General features: G+C 44.5%; 3 protein-coding genes across 9 annotated transcripts; 1 reads left to right on the forward strand and 2 right to left on the reverse strand.

Moving 5' to 3' along the window:
- The first annotated feature begins 202 nt into the window (after positions 1-202).
- Positions 203-6,891, forward strand: acvr1l (activin A receptor, type 1 like). Of its 2 annotated transcripts, none has more exons than XM_086048792.1 (10): positions 203-371; positions 2,099-2,212; positions 2,619-2,870; positions 3,954-4,165; positions 4,242-4,341; positions 4,597-4,743; positions 4,917-5,192; positions 6,105-6,302; positions 6,413-6,543; positions 6,741-6,891. In XM_086048792.1, exons 2-10 carry the CDS (start codon positions 2,110-2,112, stop codon positions 6,870-6,872), a joined length of 1,551 nt encoding a protein of 516 aa, XP_085904918.1. In that variant the 5' UTR covers positions 203-371; positions 2,099-2,109; the 3' UTR covers positions 6,873-6,891. The 2 variants fall into 2 exon arrangements, with proteins under 2 accessions (XP_085904918.1, XP_085904919.1); XM_086048793.1 differs by having other exon boundaries at positions 218-344.
- Positions 1,061-13,959, reverse strand: d2hgdh (D-2-hydroxyglutarate dehydrogenase). Of its 6 annotated transcripts, none has more exons than XM_086048790.1 (13): positions 13,257-13,959; positions 12,808-13,101; positions 12,252-12,309; positions 12,035-12,174; positions 11,657-11,850; positions 10,904-11,072; positions 10,646-10,789; positions 10,287-10,429; positions 9,503-9,668; positions 8,521-8,817; positions 6,688-6,848; positions 3,939-5,134; positions 1,061-2,818 (listed from the first exon to the last, which is right to left on the reverse strand). In XM_086048790.1, exons 2-10 carry the CDS (start codon positions 13,097-13,099, stop codon positions 8,555-8,557), a joined length of 1,569 nt encoding a protein of 522 aa, XP_085904916.1. In that variant the 5' UTR covers positions 13,100-13,101; positions 13,257-13,959; the 3' UTR covers positions 1,061-2,818; positions 3,939-5,134; positions 6,688-6,848; positions 8,521-8,554. The 6 variants fall into 6 exon arrangements, with proteins under 6 accessions (XP_085904916.1, XP_085904917.1, XP_085904914.1 ...); XM_086048791.1 differs by having other exon boundaries at positions 12,808-13,138; XM_086048788.1 differs by having other exon boundaries at positions 1,061-2,187; positions 13,179-13,958.
- Positions 13,960-14,031: 72 nt separating this feature from the next.
- LOC147137209 (RNA polymerase II elongation factor ELL-like) lies at positions 14,032-22,762 on the reverse strand. The gene is made up of 12 exons (XM_086048784.1): positions 22,446-22,762; positions 20,028-20,072; positions 19,824-19,945; positions 18,891-19,054; positions 17,093-17,391; positions 16,342-16,466; positions 15,917-16,262; positions 15,502-15,589; positions 15,306-15,372; positions 14,623-14,794; positions 14,484-14,528; positions 14,032-14,346 (listed from the first exon to the last, which is right to left on the reverse strand). The coding sequence occupies exons 1-12, from the start codon at positions 22,563-22,565 to the stop codon at positions 14,221-14,223; spliced, it is 1,719 nt and encodes a 572-aa protein (XP_085904910.1). The 5' UTR covers positions 22,566-22,762; the 3' UTR covers positions 14,032-14,220.
- Between the last annotated feature and the right edge of the window lie 1,781 nt (positions 22,763-24,543).

The raw sequence follows: 24,543 nt of genomic DNA on the forward strand, positions 1-24,543 counted from the left end.
CAAGCACTAACAAAAAGAAGTCGTTTCTAAACACATACGCTACAAAAAGAAGCCGTTCATAAAAACGTTGGATGCAGCGGAACGAGAAAAGGTAGCGGCAGCAGGTCGAATGGAGTTGCGACATCTCCCGGCAGAAGGAGGAAATGCAAAGGCAGCTGCCTCGATTGGGGGCATGCATGAGGCAGCGGTCGCGGTAGAAGCGGAAGTGACGTAAGGGCTGCCTCGACCGCTGCCGCAAATTGCGCTTGGTCTTTCTGCGACAGGAGGCATACAAAAAGAAAAAAAAAAAAAAGGAATAACAGTTTCAACCTAATATAAAGGGCATCGAGGCGTGACATTATGAGGTAGAATCCGTCGTCCGTGTGTGCTAGGTGGGTAAAATGTTTGCACCGCCATGCTCGTATAGTGCAGGCTTTGCTCCGTACTGCAGCCAGTTTAGCTCGGCTAGGCTAACTGGAGCGGCGTCGGGCATCATTCTGCCTTGAGTGGCGCCTTGGAGGCGGCGATGTTGGGCTAATAAACTCACTCGTTGACGTGCCTTTCTGGCTACACAAAACAATGTAACGTCCTCTTGCCTTGCACGCCGACATTTGCGTTTAAACTAGGGCTGAACGATTTTTTTGGGGAAAAAAGCAGCTTTGCGATGCTGATATGAATTTGACTGAATGTTCCACCCTAGTTTAAAACGCTTTTAACAGTCCCGCAAAACGTGTCATTTTGCTTACTTATTATGCTTTCAGATGCGAATTTAGTTGTTCCATGACAATGCTTGTAACTCAAAACACTCGTTTCTCAAACTATCATTCCCCATTGAAATGAATGCAAATACCATTAATACGTTACAGCTACCGCCCCAATAAGAAGATATAGTCATCTTTAATGTGCTGTCTAAAAAACGGAGTAGTTACATGTTTAAATAGATTGTAAAGAATTAAAAAAATAATAATGCTTCAAACCAACTTATTGTGCTGCTCCTTCTGGTGTAAATGACTTTGCCCACCAGAGAGAAGGATGATACAGTCATGCAGACACAAACAAAGAACAACAATAGTATTGCTACTTTTAAGTGTCTCAGTAAAATGCTTTATATCAGTCATTTTTCATAGAGGATAAAGAAGATATGCCTGTTACTGTATGTCTACAAGTGTTCAACACAGTGTGTGTTCAAATGGCCTTTGATTTAAATGCAGTGGTAATGTTCAAACTGCACGTAATGTTACCGTGGTTCACAATACTTTTAAATATACTTTTTAGGAACGTAACCCGTCTCGTTATTGAGAAATATATAGGCCTACTACACCACTGTACACGCTCTAGACTATAGTCTAGCCAATCTATGCTAATGCACTAGTAAAGTCCTGATTGCAGTTAATATGGAAAAACGCTTGGAGCCCATCTAAAAAAAAAAAAAAATAAACATGTTAAATATTGGAATGAAAAAAGCAAATATTGGGGAAAAAATATGAAACAAAACACACTGGACATAAATGATAAAAATATTAGCTAAGAATTCACATAGCATAAAAATGCAAGCATTTTGACAAAAATATTGGGTATAATTAAAAAAAAACATGAAAAACAAAAAAATATGAACATTATAAAATATTAAATGAAAAATACAAAAAAAAATTGTAAAAATGTTAGAAAAACACTACAAAAGTATTACGTTAGAAACTAAAAATGTTGAATTACAAAAGAATATAAATATAGAACAATCAAATAAAAAAAAAAAAAAACCAATACGTACGGTGTTACTGACCACGTACTCTTACCCTGCCCAGCAAACTAATTCATTGCGCACGGTCCGATACGTCGCATGTCGGTACCGTCGTAAACCGAGGGCACCCTGTGTTTGCGAAGGAAAAACTGCTATTTAGCGACGTTGACTAACATGTTAAGTAGCCATGTTATCAAACATGTTAAGTAGCTAAAGGCTGTTTGACAAAGTGCACACTTGCAAGCTTGCGACGTTGTGCTCCGGCCACATTGAAATGCAATTAGGGAGATGTTGGCAAACATCGGGGGGGGGGGGCGTCAATGTAATTATCCTCTTTGTAATCTTTCATGTATTTACTGTCCTGTTTCCTGCCTGCTCCAGCGCACTGAACCATGGATGCTAGGAGTGTCCACGTCCCCCCGCTGCTGCTGCTGCTGCCGCCGCTGTTGCTGCCGCTCTCCCTGTGGGCCCTGCAGACATCAGCTGAGAGCTCAGGTATTTGGTCAACAACTTCATAAAATTTTTTTTTTTTTGGTCTTATAGGTTAGGCAAAAAAAAAAAAAAAAGGGGCGGGGGGGGGTGAATTCGTATGAAAGACAGTGAATTTATTAAGACACTATATAAATAAATAAATGAATAAAATCCACATATATTGGGGGGCTTACTCAAAATAAAATCACCAGCGCCAAAAGTATTTTCCAACCACCAAAAGAAAATGTGCGACTTGTAGTCTGAAAAATACAGTTACTCCTCACACAGGGCCAAATAGCTTTGAATAGTTTTTCTCCCTTAATGAATCAAATCACCATTTAAAAATGGCATTTTGTGTTTTCACTGTCTTTTGGAATACGTGTTGCAAAATGAAAAGCCAGCGTGACGTCCTCGCGTGTCCCCCTGTCAGGGGGTCAGCTGCTGTGCCTGTGCGACAGCCCCAAGTGCCTGCAGGAGCAGTGCCGCGGCACGCGCTGCTTCTCGTCGGTGCGGGTGGGCTCCGGCGGCGTGGTGTTCGAGCGCGGCTGCCTGGAGGGTCCCAAGAAGACGCGCCTGCACTGTTCCACGGCGCCCTCCTCCCACCAGGCCATCCGCTGCTGCTCGCACCACCTGTGCAACGGCAACACGACCAGGAGCGCCGTCATGGCCCTGTTGCCTTCAGGTACCCGAAGCAAACGCTCGCCATGCATGGCGGGGCCCCGCACGTTGCGCTGTTCGGATTTGCCTGAGGCGAGCCGACCTGTCATTTTTGTGGGAAAAGCTGATTGGCTGATATATATCCCCACACATTTTTTTTTTCCAGGTTAATTACATGTAGTTGCAATTTAACATGATCATTTTTCAAAATTCTCTTCCCCTGTATTATTTTAACAAACGCAAAGCAATACATTTAGCTTTGTTACAATATCCGATTTATATACACATAAATGTTTTGGTCTTATACGTGATGATTGATGCGGCAATAGTAGCGTTTGTGAGGTATACAAATGGAAACATTGACAAAAAACTGGGAAAACACAGGAAGTACTAAAGCCGAACAAGGACTCGGCTAGCAAGAAAGAGGTCCTTCGGTTCATACTGAATCACTATGGCAGCTAGGGATGTAGCGGGAAATCGAAAATCGATTTAAAATCGATTCACCCTGATTAATCAGTTACTCGATTCGATGAATCGGAAACTCGATTCGATGAATCGAAAAATCCAGTTACTTGAATTCATCTAGAAAGTGATGCCTTGAAACGATTTTTCATTCCCGATGCATAGCGCATTTTGAATGTGTAGATGAAATTATGCTTTTGCGCCAAAATTCATTTGCTTGTTGCGTTGGTGGACGGCTGCAGAACCACACTAGTGCACAGAGACAAGCATGGTAGCAATTTTTATTTATTTATTTTTTTTAAATCAAATTGGGGCTCGAGTGAATCATTACATCCCTAATGATAGCGTTTAAATCGAATGGAATCACAACCAAATAATTCAAATTGAATCAAATCGTGAGGTTCTTAGCAATGGTCCCATCACTACTTTAGTGGGCATTATCCATAAAATGGTCATACTCACCATGGTGCACATTCAAATCGTAAATAAAAAGCAGGCGAGCTCGACGGTCGTATTTGGATCTTTTTTTTTTTTTCCTTAGTTCTTGCCACCTAACCTTGGCGTACCGCAGGGCTGTACTGTATTCGAAAACGTAGTCCACTATGCTACTGCTGAGTGACTGAGTCCTTACCCGCCGATGATGTAGCGCCGCAGGGCGAGCCGGTGAGGTACAGCGCGGGCGCGCTGGCTCTCCTGGCGCTGGGCCCGGTGGCGGCGCTGGCGTTGCTGTCGGTGGCGTCGGCGTTGCTCTGCAGGAGGCTCCACCGCGGACACCTGCACAGGCTGCAGGAGTTCGACACCGAGCAGGGCGCCGTGGACGGACTCATGACCTCCAACGTGGGGGACAGCACTTTAGCCGTGAGAACAACACAAAGCGGCGGCTAACTAATACGCTGTAGCCCTTGACTTAACAGGTCTGTCTTGGCTTTCTAAGGACTTGCTGGACCACTCGTGCACGTCAGGAAGCGGGTCGGGCCTTCCTTTCCTGGTTCAGAGGACTGTTGCCAGGCAGATTAGTTTGATGGAGTGTGTAGGTGAGTGTAGGTGGCAATTTTTGGGACGCTAAAGCAAGTTGGAACAACATGAAAAATATATATTATTGACATTTACGGAAGCAATGTTAGTTAGCATAACAAAGCTAGCTAACTTTGCTGAGTTTTTTTTACTTCTATCTTGAAGTTGGGGGGACATTTCAGCCCAATTTTCCTTTGTTCCAGCGACTTTTCCATAAATGACTTTTGACTTTTCCGTCCGTTAATATCGGCTTTTCCCACACGGGTCCGCCCAAGGTAAGGGCCGGTACGGCGAGGTGTGGCGAGGCCAGTGGCAGGGCGAGAACGTGGCTGTCAAGATCTTCTCGTCCAGGGACGAAAAGTCCTGGTTCCGCGAGACCGAGATCTACAACACTGTGCTCCTGAGACACGAAAACATCCTGGGTAGGCATCAAGTCATTCCAAATGTATCTTTGTCGAAGTGCTGAAAAGATACTGCAAGTTATTTACCGCCAAAGCTCTTTGTCCATATCATTATTTTTCCTTTTTTTTTTTTCCTGAAACAAACGACCAAAGTCCTTTCCTCATATCATTCTTTTTCCTTTTTTTTTTTGCAGGCTTCATGGCGTCCGACATGACGTCGCGCAACTCCAGCACGCAGCTGTGGCTGATCACGCACTACCACGAGAACGGCTCTCTGTACGACTACCTCCAGCGCGTGGCCGTGGAGGCGTGCGAGGGCCTGGCCATGGCGGCGTCGGCGGCCAGCGGCCTGGTGCACCTGCACACCGAGATCTTCGGCGCCGAGGGCAAGCCGGCCATCGCGCATCGCGACCTGAAGAGCAAGAACATCCTGGTGACCAAGGAGCAACGCTGCTGCATCGCAGACCTGGGTGAGCGATTTGGAAAGAAAATCATCGGATCGTGTTCAGCTCCGGTGTAGTGAGTAGGCACCGATAATCGGTGTAGTGAGTAGGGATGGAGCGATTATCGGTGCCGATAATCGGTATTTTGACGGAATATCGGTATGGGCCTTTTTTTAAAAATCTGAAGGCTGATAATAAATCAATTTAAAACAGTGACCAATTATCGGTGCCGATATTCAGCATTTTGACGAATATCGGTATGGGCCTTTTTTAAAAAATCTAATGGCCGATAATAAACCAATTTAAAACAGTGACCGATTATCGGCCAGGTCGATATTCAGTATTTCGGCGAATATCGGTATGGGCCTTTTTTTAAAAATCTGATGGCCGATAATAAATCAATTTAAAACAGTGACCGATTATCGCTGCCGATATTCAGTATTTTGACGAATATCGGTATGGGCCTTTTTTTAAAAATCTGATGGCCGATAATAAATCAATTTAAAACAGTGTTAACTTCAAGGAAGTATTTATTTTAAATATTTAGTGAACTTTATAAGAGATTCCACTGACCCACTACGCACCTTTTGTTTTTATTTGAAGTCAATTCAATACAATATCTCTTTTTGTTAGAATTTTACAACAAAGATGGCCACATTGGCATTTATAATGTTTTTTTTTTTTTTTTTTAAATCAATGTTATGCAACTCTGAAAAATTGTTCAATACACATGGTCAAAGACGACTAAACAAAGGTCAAGTTTTTTATTTTTATTTTTATTTTGACACCAATATTTTCCTTTTTAGCGAAAATGAATATCGTCCCCTAATATCGGGTATCGGCCTCCTTGACTGCTAATAATCGGTATCGGCCTCGAAAAAAACCATCTCGGTCAATCTCCCGTAGTAAGTGGCCGTGTATGTTTTGTGCGCTTTCCAGGTCTGGCGGTGACGCACTCCCAGGCCGACAACCTGCTGGACGTGGGCAACAACCCCAAAGTGGGCACCAAGCGCTACATGGCTCCCGAGGTTCTGGACGAGAGCTTACACACAGAGTGCTTCGACGCCTTCAAGCGGGTGGACATTTGGGCCTTCGGGCTGGTGCTGTGGGAGATCGCCAGACGCTCGTACAGCAACGGTGAAAGAACCGGACAACGTTTGATTGAACTTTATCTCCCCCCCCCCCACCCCCCCCCCCCTTCATCAGCGCTCGAGGATTAACCTACAGTTGACCTCCTTCCCCCGCAGGTATCGTAGAAGAATACAAGCCTCCGTTCTACGACCAAGTGCCAAATGACCCGAGTTTCGAGGACATGAGGAAGGTGGTGTGCGTGGAGCAGCAGAGGCCCTTCATTCCCAATCGCTGGTTCTCCGATCCGGTACGTACACGCTTGACCGTTTCGAGAGTGCGGAGGTGCGTGGGTGGTCTGATAAAAAAAATTCTGGCCCCCTCCAGCATTTCACTTGGCATTCCCTGAATTGGCATTTTTGCGCGCACGTTATGAATAACGATTTGAACTCACGTCTGATGCTCCCGTACACGCTGGATCGTCAACTTTTCTTCTTCTCCGATTAGACGCTGTCGGCTTTGGTGAAGCTGATGAAGGAATGCTGGTACCAGAACCCGTCGGCCAGGCTGACAGCGTTGCGCATCAGGAAGACACTGGATAAGATTCACAGTTGCCTGGACAAGGTGAAGGACTCGTGAGGGGGGGGGGGGGGGGGGGGGCTCTCGAACCTTTTAAATCCCGTGGTGGCCTTCTGCGGACTTTTGGAGGACCGGTGGCTTTATAAACTCACGTTGTCTTTTCCGATCCGCGGCTAGAGACAATCGACAAGCGGTTAGCAAGATGCTAGGCGCTAGCTACCACAACAACAAAAAAAAACCCTACAAATGTAAACGTCGCAAGAGGAACACAGCCAAATCGATTTGAAATGTTTGGTGTAATGAATGTGCTAGGTCACTATTAAGCTTGGAGCGGACACATTTACATCCGCTGGACTGGTCACGGAAGTCAGAGGAGAAAAGTCCACCTTATCGGGGGGGGGGGGGGGGGGGGGCTCGTTTGTCAAGCGTGCATACGAGCATTCCCGCGCAACGTATGGGATTGACCAATTTGAACTTGTGTGTAAATTCACGCGCAGCTCTGAGCATGCGTACAGACAAAACCTTGTGAAACTACTGATGGGACACTTTAACTGGGCTGGCAGTGAATGAGTTCATTGTTCCAAACGGTACTACCGGGATTTGTTTTTGTTTCCATTTCTCGGACAAGCGCTGTCAAATCTCGTGAATAATGCTCATTTTTACGCAAAAAAAACCCCCCAAACAAACAACGAGGTGGGGGGGGGGGGCGTATTATACAGGGGGCTTTAATCAAACATATATACATATATATATGTATATATATCATGATTTTGGATTTCATAAAGGGATTCCTCAACTCCAGTTTATTTATATATGCTACTATATGTAGTCAATAGGAGGCATTTCTCAATGCAAATGAGGCTAGATGTGTGTGAGAGCAGGTGTGATTTAGCAACACTTTTTTATTTATTTTTTTATTTTTATTTTTACCTCTGCAAAAGTTTCAGCCGTACCAACGAATATAGAACCTGTTCTACGCATTCTAATAAATGAGGCGCCAGGAGTCTAAAAAGTAGCCATCCGCAAACTAGGAATGAATCCTCATCTGACATTGTAAGGGGGGGGGGGGAAAAAAAAAGTGGAGGAATACTTGTTTACATCAGTCACTTCAACATACGGGGGCGGGGGCGGGGCTTTACTGTAGCGCGAGCCGGGCCTGCGTGTTACACTCCTCTCCGCCTCCGAGGCGGGAACGCGACATCACCGGTACGAATCTTTGTAATGATGCGGTGAAATTGCCTCCAGGTGTGCGGTTACAAGGTGAATGTGCTCGCAAATGCTGGTTTTGTTTGAAAATAAAAGCAGCTTTGTCCTTTTTTTTTTTTTTTTTTTTTTCATATATATATATATGTAATAAAACATTTACTGCACTTGTGACAACTCAATCGTCAGTACTTTTAATGTCCAAATTGTGCCCGTATAGTATGTTTGAATGAAAGCCTCGACTCAAGCAGATGCGTTGTGTTCTCGTTTGAATGAATAAATAAGGTGTGGCGGGGGGGAAAAAAAAAAGTTAGTAAAGAAAGGGTTGTGAGACAAAGTTTTGTTTCATTAGTGTACATAATTATTTACGGGGGGGGAAACAATTTGAAAATAGATTTAACAATGCCTTATTTCTTACCCGCCGAATAAATAAACGCCTCCCCCCCTACCAAGTGTCACAATTTGAGGAACGACGATTATCCAGGCGTAATTCGGCTCACGTTACCTTTGTTAGCCTTGAAGGAGTTCTCTCGCAACTTTCACAGCAGCCTGTCCGGCAAAGTCTTATACGGGTTGAGGATGCCCCGGGGGTCCAGCATGGCCTTGACGCCCGCCATGACGGCCACCGCCCGGCTGGGCTTGCTGTAGTAGATGTAGTTCCTCTTCTTCAGGCCCAGGCCGTGCTCGGCGCTCACGCTGCCCCGCCGGGCGGAGGTCCACTCGTACACGAACGGCTCGATGGCAGCCAGCAGCGCCGCATCTTTGGTGGGGGAGGTGATGTTCAGGTGGAGATTCCCGTCTCCTGTGGGACGGTGGACGAGAATTTAGAATCGCTTTAAATAGATGCTAAGTGCTATAAATGAGTTCCCCGTGCCAAATTGGAAGTTGGTCGTTGCGTTACGCGGCGATGGAGTGGCTGAATAGACATCCACTGTTGGGAAATAAACGCCTACCTCAAATAAAAGCTTTTCACCGCATGTTCTGTACACGCTCATCGGCATAAATAGCGGCCTTCCCTCCAATGAAAATATACTTCAGCAACAAAAGCCTTCTTCAAATAACTCCACTCGCCGTGACCTTCCCTAATCCGCCCGCGAAAAAAAAATAAACACCGCCCTCAAATAGAAGCCCGATTGTTATTCCAATCCGCAAAATGAACAGGAAGAGAACGGCAGCGATCACTCGCATCGTGTCATGATACGTTATTTGCTCAAATGGTTTGCGTCCTTTTAGTAGACAGCGTCCACTTAAGAAAAATAAACGCCCCTTTTTTCCAACCGGAAAAATAAACGAGTAATGCCTGTAACGCTCTCATTTCTAATTGTTGACACATTTAGTCGCTAATCCTTTTTGCTAGCCAAAACTGCGGCGCTGGAGCACACAAAGAGTCCAAACCGTGGAGTCTGAATGCGTGTTAACGCCTCGTTTTCTTGCCACTTTATTTATGAAACTCCAATTTCTTATCTCAAAGGCTTGTCACGCCTTACCCAGGTGTCCGTATCCCACCACGCTCTTGGCCTGGCCCCCCAGGTGGAGCCTCATGTCCGTCACCAGCTGGTAGATGCTCTCCACGGGGAGCGACACGTCGTACTTGTAGTTGAAGCCGTCGTGCGTCAGCGCTTCGGTGACGCGTTCGCGCAGCGACCACAGAGCCTTTGACGGGGGGGGGGGAAAAAAAAAAAAAAGTTTTCTTTTTTGAAATAATTACGCCTGGCAAATGGCACTCAACGGTGCTCTGCATCTCTGATCTGATCTGTTTACGTATCTCGATAAAGTACCAACGATCAGATATTTTAGCAGCAATTACCGATGTGGCGCGACTGACCTCCGAACTGCGATGCAAAGAAACGATGCTATGCCATTCAGTGAGTTTGATTATTTATTCGCAACACCAGAACTCTCAAAAACTATTTTTCAATTTAAGAGTACTTTTGTCAACACCTCGATCACAAATGACAATAATGAGGCATAATGCAATATTCAAGAAAAAAAAATAATTTGCCTTTTCACAACTACTTACAATATTTTTTAAAAATGCAAACGCTTATTGGTGTTACTGGAAAAAAACACCAACCTTACAGACATAAAAAATAACTAATAATAGTCATGCAAGTGGAATAACTGAAAGCAGAAAAAGCAGGAGGATGTTGTAAAGTTTGCTGCCGGCATCTAATGGTGGAAGGCTTAAAGCTCACTTGTATGTCAAAGCAAAAAAAAATGGACCAAAGTGAATCCCCAAATTTGTAAATTGGGGCACTCATAACTAGTCACCTTGGTTTTGGATTCCTCCGTCGCAAGCGTCCCGTCGGTGACCAGCAACGATGTCATGGTCTCCTCCAAGAAATTGTGGAGCTTCTCCTCATCGTGCCGCGGGTCCGAGCCCGACGTTTCCATCACCGCGTAAAACGGACAATCTGGGAAGGAATGCAAGCGATGGCAAGGATCCGCGTTAGCGCTCGGCCAGCGTCGGGCCACGGATGGCCCAAAATTGCATTTTCGGTTTCCGACCAAAATACTTTTTCCTAAACACCACGCAAAAATATTAGCATCAAAGTCACTGTTCTGGTTGATATGTCTGTTTTCACCAAAAGATCGTTTTCTCCGAATTTGGGGAAAAGCACCACGTGTACCAGAGATTGGGTTGTCCAGCTTGAGGTGTGTGTTGAGCAGCCGCATACATTCGCTGTCCAGGAACTCGAAGGCCGACAAGATTTCTCCCAGCATGCCTCTGCACAGTTGAAAGGTCTTCAGAAGCTGTTCAAACGTTTCACAACCTACAAGGACATATCAGACCTGTGTTTATTTATTTTGTATTTTTTTTTTTTTGGGGGGGGGGGGGTAAGTTTGAGTTATTTTTGAAGAGCTAACCCAAATGCAACAGGGCCTACCCAGAAACATCACATGGACAGATTTGGGCTTGCGAGGACAAAGGACCGACACGGCGGTGATGATGCCCAGCGTGCCTTCCGAGCCGATGAAGAGCTGCTTGAGGTCGTAGCCCGTGTTGTCCTTCCTCAGGGTGGACAAGCAATCCAGCACCTGACCGTCAGCCAGCACCTACATCCCATTACGGAAACAGGACAGAATATCAAGAATATGTTCTATGTAAGACCTCTAGTTGAAACAGGGCATTCTGATAAATATTGCCTTTGTGGATTAAGTGTTAATCCACCCGTTTTTAGCCATCCCCGGGGGCGGCCATTTTGTCTTCTGTCGACTGAAAATGACATCGCGACTGTTCACAACCTGACAACAGGTCACAACTGTTGTGAGCAGTTGTGATGTCATTTTCAGTCGACAGAAGACAAAATGGCCGCCCCCACGGATGGCTAAAAACGATTGGTGTTTTGCTGCAAAATGAATCAGAATGCCGCGTTTCAACTAGTGGGCCTGCCGGGAACATATTCTTGAAAAAAAAACATGTTTGAGTTGACTTGCGCTTTAAGGCGAATTTTCCAAATGTATTACGGATGAAAAAATAAATGTGTAAATAAATGAAAAGCGAAGCACGGTCGATACTTTCCGGATGCACTGAAAGTATTCACAGCACTTCAATTCTGGGATGTGAAAAGACTTTGGGGATGGGGAATGTGGAAAAAACTGAACCAAAGCTAGTTGTTGCGTTGGCTTGACCAACTCACCGCTTCCACGCCCAGAACGTTGCCGTGCAGGGAGCCGTAGCGAAGCAGCCGCAGACCCCCCGCGTTGGTGGCCACGTTGCCCCCGATGTGGCAGCTGCCCTTGGCGCCCAGGTCTAAGGGCATAATGTGCTCCCGCTGCTCCAAGTAGACGGACAAGTGCTCCAGGATACAACCCGCTTGGCAAGTCAGGATCCCTGCAAAGTCAGCAAAAATAATACACTCAGCAGTCATATTAGGTACACATGCACACATGATCTAAATCATACACAATACAAACAAACGTAAATGTTCATATATTTGAAAATTACTGCAAATGAACAAAACATTTAGTATGTCTTTGTACAAATGTCACCGATTTAAAACTGTGTGGACACGAACCAGAAACGCTGTCAAAGGCCAGGATGTTGTTCATGAGGGCGGTGGAGAGGATGATCTCGTCATAGACGGGAACGCTGCCACCGACCAGCCCGGTGTTCCCTCCTTGTGTGTTCAACGCCAGGTTACGGCTGTTACAGTAGCTACAGCCGAAGGAGAACTTATGTTATTAATATAATGTCTGGTAAGTGGTAACAAACGGACTCCATTTGTTTCCAACCTGAGAATCTGAGAGACTTCCTGTGTTGTCTGAGGTCTCAGCAACACCTCACTGGAACCTTTAGGAGATGCACAGACATCAGTAAGATACATTTTTGAATATTTGCGGATAATAGGACTTGGTAATCAATCAATTTTTAATGGACTTGTTCCCCATTTGTTCGTAAAATACATATTTTGTATAGTGCGCACAATTACTTGGTCAAAGGGAGTAGAAAGAAGTCGGAGAACCTATCTAGTCCTACTCTTTGTTCTCTATAAATTTATCATGTTATGTTAATACAGCAGTAGGTTATTCATAGAGTCGTGTATCAAGTAAAAACAAAAACAAATCTGTTCTCAAAACATTATCTGTTCAGATAATTTCATGTATGAGCGTGACACATACATTTTTGCCAAGTGACATTCCCTTCTATTATATATACACATTTACTTCTATTATATCAGTGAAAGACGTTAATGCAAGTTAATGCTATAGGCACAGAAATTCCTGGGGGTAACGGTTTCAAAACGATATGACAAAGCAAATTCCATAAGTGGAAAAAAAAAAAAACAACCTCTGACAGACTTGAGCCAGTCCACATTACAAGACTCCAACAGGTCGGGGTCAGTAACGGTTCTGCCAGGTAGAATATTCCGGAAGAAGTCCAAGTCCTCCCGGGTCACTGTGGAAAACGGCAGCCTTTCTGGAGCTGCCCACGGCGGAGACGTCTTGGTCACATCGCCCCTGTCGTGGAGCGTCCTTCGAGGTAGTAAAAGCCCACCCGACGATGTAGACGAGCCGAGGACGCTCAAGGGCCGTTTGAGGTTCGTCCTCAGTCGGAGTGTCCCTCGGAGCATGCCAGCCATGACTGCGAAGAAAAGATGGATCAATGACAATATGGCGACCTGTCAATAAAAACAAATAATTTATTATCCATTTTGCTACCTTCTCCCAAGCTAGCCAGCTAGCTAGCATGTCACATTGTTTCGAAAGTAGCCAGCGGGCAACTAAATTGAAACTTACGGCAAAAGCGCGACAAGTTAGCCGATTGACACCACGCGTTCAATTATAATCAAGCGGCGGACATTATTCGAGTGCAAATTGTAATAGTAAAGAAGGTTAAGTGGTGTTTTGCGGATGGGAAGAATATGGCAAGTGTTTGTGAGGGGTTACATGACATGTGACTGGCAAGACAGACCAATCACCGTTAGAGTTGAGATGAAAAAAAATGTTTGTAAAAAGGCGTGGCTCCGGCCACCATCTTGAACCGGAAGTCCAGCAGAGATCCCGCCCCTGCAGTTAATGTCTTACTAGATATTTCTTTGGGACTCCCTTCATTTTTGCCTACTACTCCTACTAAAACAAGTAATGCAACATAAACAGCAGCGACACATTTTGAATTTTAAGTACATCTAAACGGTAATTTATTCACATCAGATTTTATTATTTAAAAAAAACTGCTTTATTGTAACTGAGGCAATAAAGGTTAATAAAAATGACATACACAAAATACTCATTGGCATGCGTTCTGTAAGACATACATACAAGGTTTCATGCGACAAAGTGTTTTTGACCATAGAATCGTTTTAAATTTGACCACTGAAGAAAACTCCCTGAATGCGGATTCCAACACCTTGAATACTATCAGATGTCTGTACCTTAAATAGAAGGAACACTGACAGGCTTTTCTTTCACCCAATAACCCCCCCCCCCAAAAAAGAAAATACTTATCAGGAGGACAACAGTGACTTCTCAGTGTGAACATTGACAGTAAAAATATTCCCCCCCCCCCCCCCCCCCCCCCCATTATAGTGCCATCACTCCATGCGCTTCACTGCTTGTGATTGCCGCTCCGTACGCCTTGGCAGTTGCGACTCCAGCCGGTCGCTGCGCTTCCCGTCACAGCCGACCAGCGACCATTTATGCGGCGAGACCCGAGGTTCCAGTGCCCTGTTAACGTGATGTTCACTGGACAGGTTTATCCTCCTCACTTGGGGGCGGAACACTGCTCCAGTTGCCGCTGGTCAAACTTGGATATGAGCTTCTTGATGTGAGCCAGCTTGTTGTGGAGGTACTGACATCGCAGGCGGTCCTGGCTATAGCTTGGGTTAGACTGGTGGAAAGACAGAGGATGGGGGTGGGGGTGGGGGGGCATGAGAGAGATTGCGATGTCACACAGAAATGCAGACGTGTGTGTAAGAAAATCAAGCGTGGCAATTTTTTTTTTTTTTTTTTTTTTAAATGGACAACCTTTTTTATTTGCCGATAATCCTGGACGATCTGATTGTGAATAGTCTGTAAGAAAGATGACATGTGCTGGGTAAATATCAATGTTGGATGAACGTAATTGCCGCCGCCCGACCCCCCCCCCCCCCCCCCCCCATCTCACCTTGTATTTGTGCGAGTCATGGTGGAGTTGCTTGAGCTGTGTGTCCAGCTCCATGAACTGGCGGGTGACGCCATCGATGTGGGCGTGCAGGTCTCGGTACTCCCTGTACTCCTTGTTGAATTCCTCCTTGTAGCGCTGCCGCTGACTGGGGCTGCTGATCTCCGTGTAAGTCCTGCACAAATCAAATCAAGATTATGTGAACACTCTGGGCTCTAAAATATGCTCGTCATTTGTGTCTTTTTTTTTTGTTCGCTGCCACGAACAACTTCAAAATAAAAGCGTACCAATGCACTGGTGTCCGTGTATAAAAAAACGGGTAGAAAAAAAATAAATCATTGAGTTTTGTACAAACAAACTGTAATTTGAAGGGTTAAGAATTTTAAATGAATGGATATTTCATTCTAATGACAAGAACTGATTTTATTTGAACACTTGCAGTAAACGTAGCAAAAAAAAAACCCCAGTAAATATCTACATACTATGCGGACAAAAATGGCCACAAACAAGCTGGAAATGTTAAAAAAAAAAATCCAAGATGGGGACATATCATGGAAATTTTGGAAAAGCCTCGTATCCTTATAGTTAAGTGTCTGGAGTGCCTTCCCACCCATCAAGTGTGAATTTAAGGAAGCAAAATTTGAGTACAAAGCAAAATACACTTGGGGAGTTCATCGTGTACTCACACAAAAAAATCCGTGTTCTGGTCGGCTGCTTGAAGGCCGTCGGAGTCAAACGTCACATAGGCAGCTTCTGTCAACAAAGTTCCATGGGTGAAAACTCCACGAAATACCATAAATTAGGGCTGGGCGACATTGTCTTCAAATATTTGCCCTACTATGAATATACAAACGATGAAAACATCATGCAAACAAGGCTCACCTGTACGGTCCACATTAACTTGACTAGTTGGATTGGTTGAACTGGTCTCCGTTTTCCTTTCTTTGCTGCCTCTGTTCTTCTCCTCCTTCTGAAGTCACAACATTACAACAATCAGTGGAACGTGCAATTTATGTTGACAAATGGACAAAGAACAGCTAATTGACGTCTTTTAGCCAAAGGCTGAGCTGCACTGCATTTGTTTACAGACTAGCTGGTGGCTCGGGGACACGTGTGCAATCTTTCCTGACAGAACATACAATATTGGGGAAACCATGTTTGAACTTTGTACGCCTCAGTACTCTTCTGGAAAAGAGACGAGTAAGAATACTAACACGCGGGAGTTTTTCCTGGCGGTCCGCGACCCGCCGGTTGAGAATCGCTCGGTAAATCATTGTGACGTTCGCCCCGTGCTCACCTGCTCTCTGTGTTTGCTCTTCTTCCTTTTCACCGAGTTTCTGTCCACGTCAGGCAGAGGCTCGCTCGTCAGCCGCGTCGCTTCCTGCCCGCAGGCCGCCGACAAGGAGTCCAAAAGCCCGCTGGGGTCCGGCGGGTGCTCGGAACGGACGTCGCCGCCCGGCGCGGCTGCGGCTTTGCGCGTCAGGTGTGATATCCTGGTTTTCTTGCTGGCCAGAGGGTCGGTGTACTCCTCGACCGGGGCGGGTTTGGGACGGTGCGCCGGCGACGAGTTGGGCGTGTCCCGCAGCGGGCTCACCTGGGTCTCGGGGACGGCGAGGAGGTTCTGTTGAGGCTGGAACAGTCTCCTGCACAGGAACAGGAGAGGGTTTATCCAGCCATTCCATTTTCCAAACAAAAACACATGCAGCGGACTTTGGGAGCTACCTGACAAGGATCCGTTTGAGGAGCTGCTGGTCTCCCGACGTGTAACCGGGCCAGTCTTTCTGCAGCTCCTTGTACAGGCCGTCCTTCAGCAGCCATGTGTTGTCCCTACTATTAAGTTGGCCCACCTGTATACACGGAATGCACCCCCCCACCCCCCCCCAAAAAAAGTTTACAACAGGGCTGGCCAAAGCATGTCCCAAATTTGGGGTACTCTGTTTTTTCCTCAGATCATAATATAGTGTTGAACAGGTTGGAAACTTGGGTAAGTCTTAAAATGGCTCAGGAAAGGCATTCTTTTGTGGCCCCCCGGAAGTTTGAATCGGATTGCATCATGACGCGGGGTGCTTCAAGGGTCAATCCTTGGACCCCCTTTTGTTCAGCCTGTACATGCTACCCTTTCGCCAGAAAGCTTGCTACTGTATATCGAGCAGTGTCTCTAAATGACAACGGTTCAATAAAAGTGCTGTCACTGTCAAAAATAACTGGATGAACCAAAGTTGAAATAACGTTATGAGTTTGTTAGCGCGGACGAGGCTAGCGAGAGGCTGCGCTGACACGCCTTCTGTGAGTGCCCGCGGGTATTTACAAAGCCTCCGAGTCAATTCATCTCTTTGAAACAACGCGTCTTTCTGGCTGCCGACATGGCTGTATTTGTCCTTTTTTAATTCTCTGATGAAACTTTTTGAAAACCCGTGACGCACTGAGGCCGGGAAACTCGAACCGCAAAGTGGCGAGGGATTAGTGCGCTTACGTCGTTGAGCACGGAGTCCAGCATGTTTTTATCAGGTGGTGTCAGTCCATCCTTTTGCAGTCTCAACATGAGCTCTGGCTTCTTGTACGGCCTGAGTGCCAGCAGGTGCGTCACCCTCTCTCTGATGGGACGCCGCTGCACGTTGCTCCGCCCGTTGAACGCACCGACACCTTTCCTGCCCTTGGGGGTGACGGCACCTGCTTTGATGCCGCCACTCGGGAGAAGCGACTTGGCCGTCTGGCGGGGTTTGGTCAGGCTGGCCAAAGCCGGGGCCGGGGCGCGCACTGTCACCTTCTTTCCTGCAGGGGGGGCAGCGGAAATAAAAATAAATAAATAACACTTCTAATATAGGGCAATATGGCCCACATTTCATTTGCATACCTTCACGGTAATGGTAAATATCACAATATATAATCAAGGGGGGGGAAAAAAAAAAAAAAAGAAACTTAAATGATTGAATATGACGCAACGGACAGGAAGTAGCAGGATATCCTTTCATGATGTTGCAGAGTGACAAAGGGAAGAGGAAGAAGTAAAGAAGCCACATGCGGGTTACGACACACACAAGCAAAAGATGTTCAATCTAATTTCAGGAGATGACGCCACTGATTAGACAAAAGTAGCATGTTTGTGGGTGACATAATCAGCAGGTTTACGTGTGACTAACTGCACGTTTGCGACAAGAAGGGTTGCAAAGTTCTGGGAATTTTCAAAATTGGAAACATTCCACAGGAATGGGAATCCATTGGGAATTAACAGGGATCTGTAGGAAGAAAAAAAACAAACAAAAAAAAAACGGGAACTGATCAAATTAAAGATTGGCTCTTAGGAGCGACCTTAAAACTTATATTTATATAATATAATATAATATAAAAAAAAGCCGGGAGCCGTATACGTCATTTTCTTTTTTTTTTTAAGCAATTATCTTAGCAAATGAAATGCATCAGAATATACACGTGACAGTATCGTGAGCCCTCCGAGGATGTCCCGGAATTCTTTTCAAGTAGTAATGGCGGACGCAGACGATCGCGAGAGCTCAGAAATAAGTGACGGTAGTGATATAAACGACGACGCGCTTGTGGACTGTGACCCAGTCGAACGCGACATATGGTTAAGATATGTTCGTAGACAATGACGCTATTGACGGCTGTTAGCAGAGGATGGTACAGTAATTACCACTTGATTTTTTTTTTTTAAAATTAAAAATCATGCTTCTCTTGCACTGACACTTTATTTGTACATTTTTGACTGAAACAGTAAATAATAATAAACTCAGGCCTGCGTGAAAGCCACAGGTCCAAGCTCTCAAATTCGAATTATGTTTCTTATCTACTAGAAGGGCTAAGATATCAATTATTTTGGAGGTGTTACATTTCCGGGAAGGTTTTAGAGGGTGATTCTAGAGTCGCCCATAGGTTTTAGAGAGATGTTTCGCCGTGCGCTTTAGGCCTTAATGGGTTACATTTCCGTCAATTCCCATTGAAAGTTTCCAATTTGTAATACTGTGAAACACGACATGTTCGCAGTTCGGCAGTCACGTAGTGTCCTAATTACAGATTTTTGGGTGGGAATTTATACTCCGATAGTCGCTGATATCGTTTTTCCTTGCCCGCTTGTGGGGTTTGGATCAGTTTTTGTCAACAGTGGGCTTGTGAAGCCGTTTGAGACTCTTTTCCGAATAAGTGCCGTACAAACAAAATTGACTTGCTTTTCTTGTGCTCAGGTCAAATGGATTATATAACTTTTGCATAGTTTTGGAAATGTACCCTAGCAACCTCCGACAAGCGTGGCGTCCTACCTTGCTTGAAGCGACCACCCTGCTTGATGACGATGGCCCCCCGGCTGCGGTTCTCCTCCTCGGCCTGCGCCATGCTCTGCAGGGCTTTGTCGTACGAGTCGTCCGTGGCCCTCACCGTCATCTTCTTCTGGATGACGCCCAGACACGACAGCTCCTGCGCCGAGCTGTAACGCGCAACTGATTGGTGAGCTGTCAAGGACGAGCCGAGGGCTTGTCCCAAAATTAGCACGGTATAAATTGCAGACTCTCAACGCTAACAGTATGTCATGATATAAAACTAAGGGTAACAAATGTTTTAATTGAATACATTTGTCATTTCTGAAAAAGTTAGTTATGGAGTCCATTAGACAAGCTGAAGTGGTAAAATAAATAAAAATAAAACAAGACGAAATATCAATTAGGATACCGTATTTTTTTGGATCTTAAGGTGCACATTACTGCACTTTAAGGGAAGCAAACCAGTACAGAAAATAAGTCAAACTTTATTCAACTTCAATTTGACATCCGTAGATAAGGCGCGCCGGATTATAAGGCATATTTTCGAGAAAATTAAAGAGTTGAAGTGCGCCTTATAGTCCGAAAAATACGGTAACATTTCATGTGTAAATCTCAAGTCAAAATAAAAAAATCTGCACTTTATGGTGCAAAATAGGGCCGATTCATCGGCTCTATTGAATACACCGTTTATACCGCGCACCCCACCTCTCGCCCAAAATCATCTAGGATAGGCTCCAGCTTCCATTTCCACCCTCATCAGGAAAAGTGCTGGAAAGATTATTTTAGTCTGTTCCTTCCATTCACGGCTCCCATTTAGCAGGTAAAATTCTAAATTCGGTATAAGTCTGGCGATTACACTTCTTGCCCCTGATGAGCTCCTTGAAGGCGAGGACAAGCACTATTGAATATGGTCGTCGTGCTGTTTTTAAATCTCACCCGGAGCCGACTTGCTGGATGCAGTCGAAGCTGCCGTGTGGATTGTCGCGGGCGACGTTGGTGACGCCGAACATGAAGACTCTGGCGTCGCCGCCGTTCTTGGAGCAGGGGATTGTGATTTTCTACGTCGGGGGCACAAACATACAGAGGGTTGGAATCGGAAAGTGTACAAAATGTGAAATTATATCGGGAGGATCCTCTTACCCCTTGGTTGCCATTGAAACAGATGGTGGGAGGCGCAAATGAAGCCTGAAGGAGAAGACAATTGTGCATGAGCAAAGTCATGTGGAAAAAGCGTCTAGTGGGGAACATCGTGGTCATGTGCCACCATTTTCTGGTTTCACCATCGTTAACAATAAGAAATATACAATTGAATACTATGAAATTCTATGACCGACTTGAGCTCAAAACAACACAATGTACAAAGTACGCAACAACCTACTCAGCGACTGTCTGAATTTCCACCACGTCGTTTTGAATCAATTGATCCTAACTTTGATATAAAATGATCGTCTGCATTCCGTCTCCCGAGCAATTTACCTCGTGCAACCGGGTAAATGACTTTCCCCAATTGTCATTTTGGGAAAACCCCGTTGACGAGCCTTAACGTTGTGCAAAAAGGTGTTTTCACTCCACTACTCCCGTCATCATGGTAACATGACTACGGAAAAGCCCGGCAGCAGATTAACTGTGCTTTCCATGTTATGGGACAGAGGAAGCATTAGAAGTGGAGAAGTGCTTTAACAGAGGAAGTGTGTTGACTTCCTGTATCCTTCCCTTTTTTGCATGCAATAGGCCAATGTTGTCCTTTTCATTTTTGGATTTACGCAAGTGTTAAATGACCCAAAATCAAAGGTGGCTAAAGAACTCACCCTTTGTACTTAATACAGAGGAAAGAAATTAAGAAAGAGAAAAACTTTATTGACAAGAAGTTCCCATTCAACTCGGGTACCTGAATTTTAAATGAAGTAGAGGCTCTGAAACGCACTTCCGGACATAATTATCACAATTATATACTTACTACCTATTTTAACAACTTGGCACTAGTGTTGTCACGATACCAAATTTTTAACCTCGATTCGACACTAGCAAAAAAAGTACCCGATACCGATTTCGATACCGCTGTGGAGGAAAAAAAAAAAAAAATCACCTTATTATTGAACATTTTTAAGTCAAATTTTCAAATAGGTAACGCTCATCAATTCAACAATCAAGATATTTTTGCAATAGTGCAAACAAACGCAATTTTATTGTCTTACATTTTTGTAAACATTAACTCATTCACTTCCAGACATTTTTAGACCCTCTTTTACCCTAATGTTTGGAAAAAATATATATAAATGAGTTGCTTGGATTGAATGGCTGGACTGTGAAATTGGAACAAATTGGAACTCCATTTGTGCCGCAAGCTTTATTTGCGGATGTACGTCTTTATCAGACCAAGTGTAATGCAACTTTAAACTTCTCTGTGTGGGCTTGCCTCTGTCTGATGACAACAGTATAACATATTGCGTGCAAAATGGGGACAAATGAGCTTTGCTAAAAGTGCCACGATGGAGGTAAAAATAGACGAAGCTAACCGTTAGCTTTGGTGTTATGGATATTTTCTCAGGTAGCGTTTAGCGCCGACGTCGCCAAGCAGTTGTTTTTTGGTGCAACTCACGAGTAACCATAAACAATACTACTGACCCACCTGTTTCATTTCTTCGTAGAGTTTGGGGTGTCTATCTTTCACCTTTGGCCAAATTTGTCGTGCTACTTGACTCGGTGGCGACTGCCTTGTTGCAATGCTTCACATAACATTTATCTCGGTGCATTTTTAAAAATATGTTCTTTTCTGATTTTACAAACCCAAAAGATGTGTTAAAGTGGGAATCAAACCAAACATATTTTTTTCAAAGAATATGATGCCAGCAGGCCCACTAGTTGATACGCGGCATCCTGATTAATAATTGCGTTTGTGGAATATGAGTTAAGCAGCAAAATCCACCCCTTTTGAGCTAACTCAGGGGGCGGCCATTTTGTCACTTCTGCTGACTGAAAATGACATCACAACTGCTCAGGGGTCAGGTAATGACCAATCACGGCTCGGCTTCGGAAAACAGGTCAGCCGTGATTGGTCGTTACCTGAGCAGTTGTGATGTCAAAAAGCTAAAGTATTGAATCGAAGTGGATATCCGACTGAATCAAATCGTTACATTTTAAAATCGTTATATCCTTGACTAGTATCGTGTAATGAGAATCGTAACAATTCCTCTTTTGTGGAGAGATGCACACCCCTACGCTGAAGTGGTACTCAGTGTAAAAAGTTGGAGAACCACTGAGGCACACAAGCATAAACATCGGTGTACAAATGCTGCGAGTAAAAGTAAAGTAGTGAGGAATATATACACTTAAGGAATGCCTTGAATGCACTAATGCCTGAAAACAATCTTCTTGAGGCCAGTAATGTAGTATTTGTACTTCGTTACGTCCCACCACTGCCCCTCAACCGCCAGCCTGTGTCTGTTCTTTCCGCATTCGCTTATGTAACACAGAATTCCATTTCAACTTAAGACTTTTATTTTTATTTTTTGGGGTTAGCACGATGGAGGCTAAAGGCACCTAATTTAGTTAGCTTACCTTGTCGTGGTGGAGCTTGCTAATGGCTGTCGCCGCGCTGTCAGTTAGTTTGAGATGAAACACGGAGACGTTCGCCAACGAGCCGCCGGACAGCCCGTAGCCGCGGTTCTCCTCCAGCATGGCCGCATGCAGCGAGGCCGCCCGCCTACCTGGCTGGCCGGCTGCTGCTTCCGAGCTCGGGGGTTAGACAAACGGACATTGGCCGAGAATGGGTGAAGTGGGAAAGGGACGATAAGCAAAAAAACAAAAAACAAAAAGGCTGCCTGTAGTGCCCCCTTTTTTTCTCGCGCTCTCTTCTGGAGTACGCCGTGTGACGTCACCACGCCTGGGCGTGCTTGATTGGTACACAGGCGTAAATAAACGGTGACGAAGATTATGACGTAGGCGTACTCTTCCTGTTTGCCTTCTCGCTTACGCATTGGGGAATTTCTTCAAAACACCCTACGGCTTTTTTAGCTTTTAACTTGACAAAATGGTATGTGTTTTTTTTTTCAATCACACAACTAGAGCATTTTCAAAATAAATAAAATCCGCTATTTATTTTCTTACTATTTAAATGTAACCTTTATTTTTATCAGGCAGAAAACTGGATAAAATGTTTGTTTCATCACACAACTATAACACGTTAAAAATAAATGATTGCTGAACCCCCCCCCCCCCCCCCTTTTTTTTTTTAAATCAGGTATGACCAAATGAACAATCAACATCAGTGGCAGAGCTACGGTAGCCAGGGGTGGTCAGGAGTCGAGTCTGAATACAAAGTTGATAAAAATCTGTCTTTAGAAAAAATGTGATTCTTGGGGTCGATATCAAGTATTTCCATTATTTTCACACGATAACAAGCAATGAGCATGGCTGAGAAGTCATCGTTTCATGATATAATAAATTCATGAATAAAATGCCCACATACCCAGAACCTTGCTCATCACATTCATAATGCAAGCAACAACAAACCTTACTTTACAAAAAAAAAGGGGGGGTTGCGAGCATGCATAGTTGTGCACGGGACGGTCTCAATCAAAATGCCAGGGCTGTTTTTTTTTGTACCAGTATAGCCCTGGGTAGTGAGCTGGATAAAATATTTTATATTTTTACACATTATCATACAACAACTTTTTCTTTGGGCTTGTCCTGTAGGGGTCGCCACACCCGTCATCCTTTTCTATCTATCTTCTGTAGCCTCCTCTCTAACATCCTCCGCCCTCCTGTCTTCCCTCACTACATCCATCAACAATTCTCTTAGGTCTTCCTCGAGTTCTCTCGTACTCGCCTGGCAGCTCATCCTCATCATTCTTCTTTCAATATACTCACTATCGCTCTTCTGGACGTGTCAAAACCAGAGCAGACTATTTACAGTGCTTACCTGTAGCCTCTTTCATTGGATAATGTAGCCTCTGGGGTGTGAGACAAAGTCAAGTCCAAACACATGCGAGCAGATACCAGCTGCCTGGAGTTATTAACTCACAGTCATTCCTCAACACAGACTTTCTGTCTTCAAATGTGTTGAGGCAAATAGCGGGTGGTGGCGTCTATCATATTTCATTCAAAGCAAATAGTTACAGAGGTGCCAATAATCTGTTATGAAATCGCCCCGCGCATAAAACGAGAAAGAAAAGTAACATATTTTTTAACAAGGAAAATAGCACTTTATAATATTGTACTTTATAAAACGTTGTGTTAAGGTTGATGTAAGAGCAACGTCAATATTTGAAAATAAAGTTTTATATTATGCATAAAGAGCAAGTTTGTATGGACCAAAATGACTTGCAGGCCGTGGGGTAAGATGCACCTTTAACAAATGTTTTTATTTTGTTTCCTAAAAACAAAGTTGTGGTCTTGTGTGAATGACTCTGCAGATGTGTTTACTTAGGCATATACTTCTGTAAATATGTTGATATTGAAGTCTTTTTTTTAATATTTTCAAATAAAAACATATTTCTTAAGAGCGGCGTCATCCCTGCTCTACCCTACACTGTAATGTAGTAAAAAAAAAAAGAAACCACTGGAACATTAAGCAGTTTTCAGTGATTCTTTTGCAAACCACTAGAGGGAGCAGGTGTTTCACTAATGGTACTTCTATTACACTGACACCACTGAT

Source organism: Filicampus tigris, chromosome 13 (genome assembly GCF_054856515.1).
Source record: "Filicampus tigris isolate MCC_2025a chromosome 13, RoL_Ftig_1.0, whole genome shotgun sequence".
Classification (NCBI taxonomy): domain Eukaryota; kingdom Metazoa; phylum Chordata; class Actinopteri; order Syngnathiformes; family Syngnathidae; genus Filicampus; species Filicampus tigris.

Excerpts from the sequence above, each read along its gene's own strand:
- LOC147137209 (XM_086048784.1), bottom strand. The coding sequence starts at position 22,565 with ATGCTGGAGGAGAACCGCGGCTACGGGCTGTCCGGCGGCTCGTTGGCG. Across the intron at positions 17,392-18,890 it reads GGGTGGTCGCTTCAAGCAAG|GAAAGAAGGTGACAGTGCGC; the intron begins GTAGGACGCCAC and ends CCCCCCCTGCAG. Across the intron at positions 14,529-14,622 it reads ATGACTCGCACAAATACAAG|ACTATTCACAATCAGATCGT; the intron begins GTGAGATGGGGG and ends TCTTTCTTACAG.
- d2hgdh (XM_086048790.1), bottom strand. The coding sequence starts at position 13,099 with ATGGCTGGCATGCTCCGAGGGACACTCCGACTGAGGACGAACCTCAAA. Across the intron at positions 12,175-12,251 it reads GAAGTCTCTCAGATTCTCAG|CTACTGTAACAGCCGTAACC; the intron begins GTTGGAAACAAA and ends CTTCGGCTGTAG. Across the intron at positions 11,851-12,034 it reads GGCCTTTGACAGCGTTTCTG|GGATCCTGACTTGCCAAGCG; the intron begins GTTCGTGTCCAC and ends CTGACTTTGCAG.
- acvr1l (XM_086048792.1), top strand. The coding sequence starts at position 2,110 with ATGGATGCTAGGAGTGTCCACGTCCCCCCGCTGCTGCTGCTGCTGCCG. Across the intron at positions 2,871-3,953 it reads CATGGCCCTGTTGCCTTCAG|CGCCGCAGGGCGAGCCGGTG; the intron begins GTACCCGAAGCA and ends CCGATGATGTAG. Across the intron at positions 6,303-6,412 it reads CAGACGCTCGTACAGCAACG|GTATCGTAGAAGAATACAAG; the intron begins GTGAAAGAACCG and ends CTTCCCCCGCAG.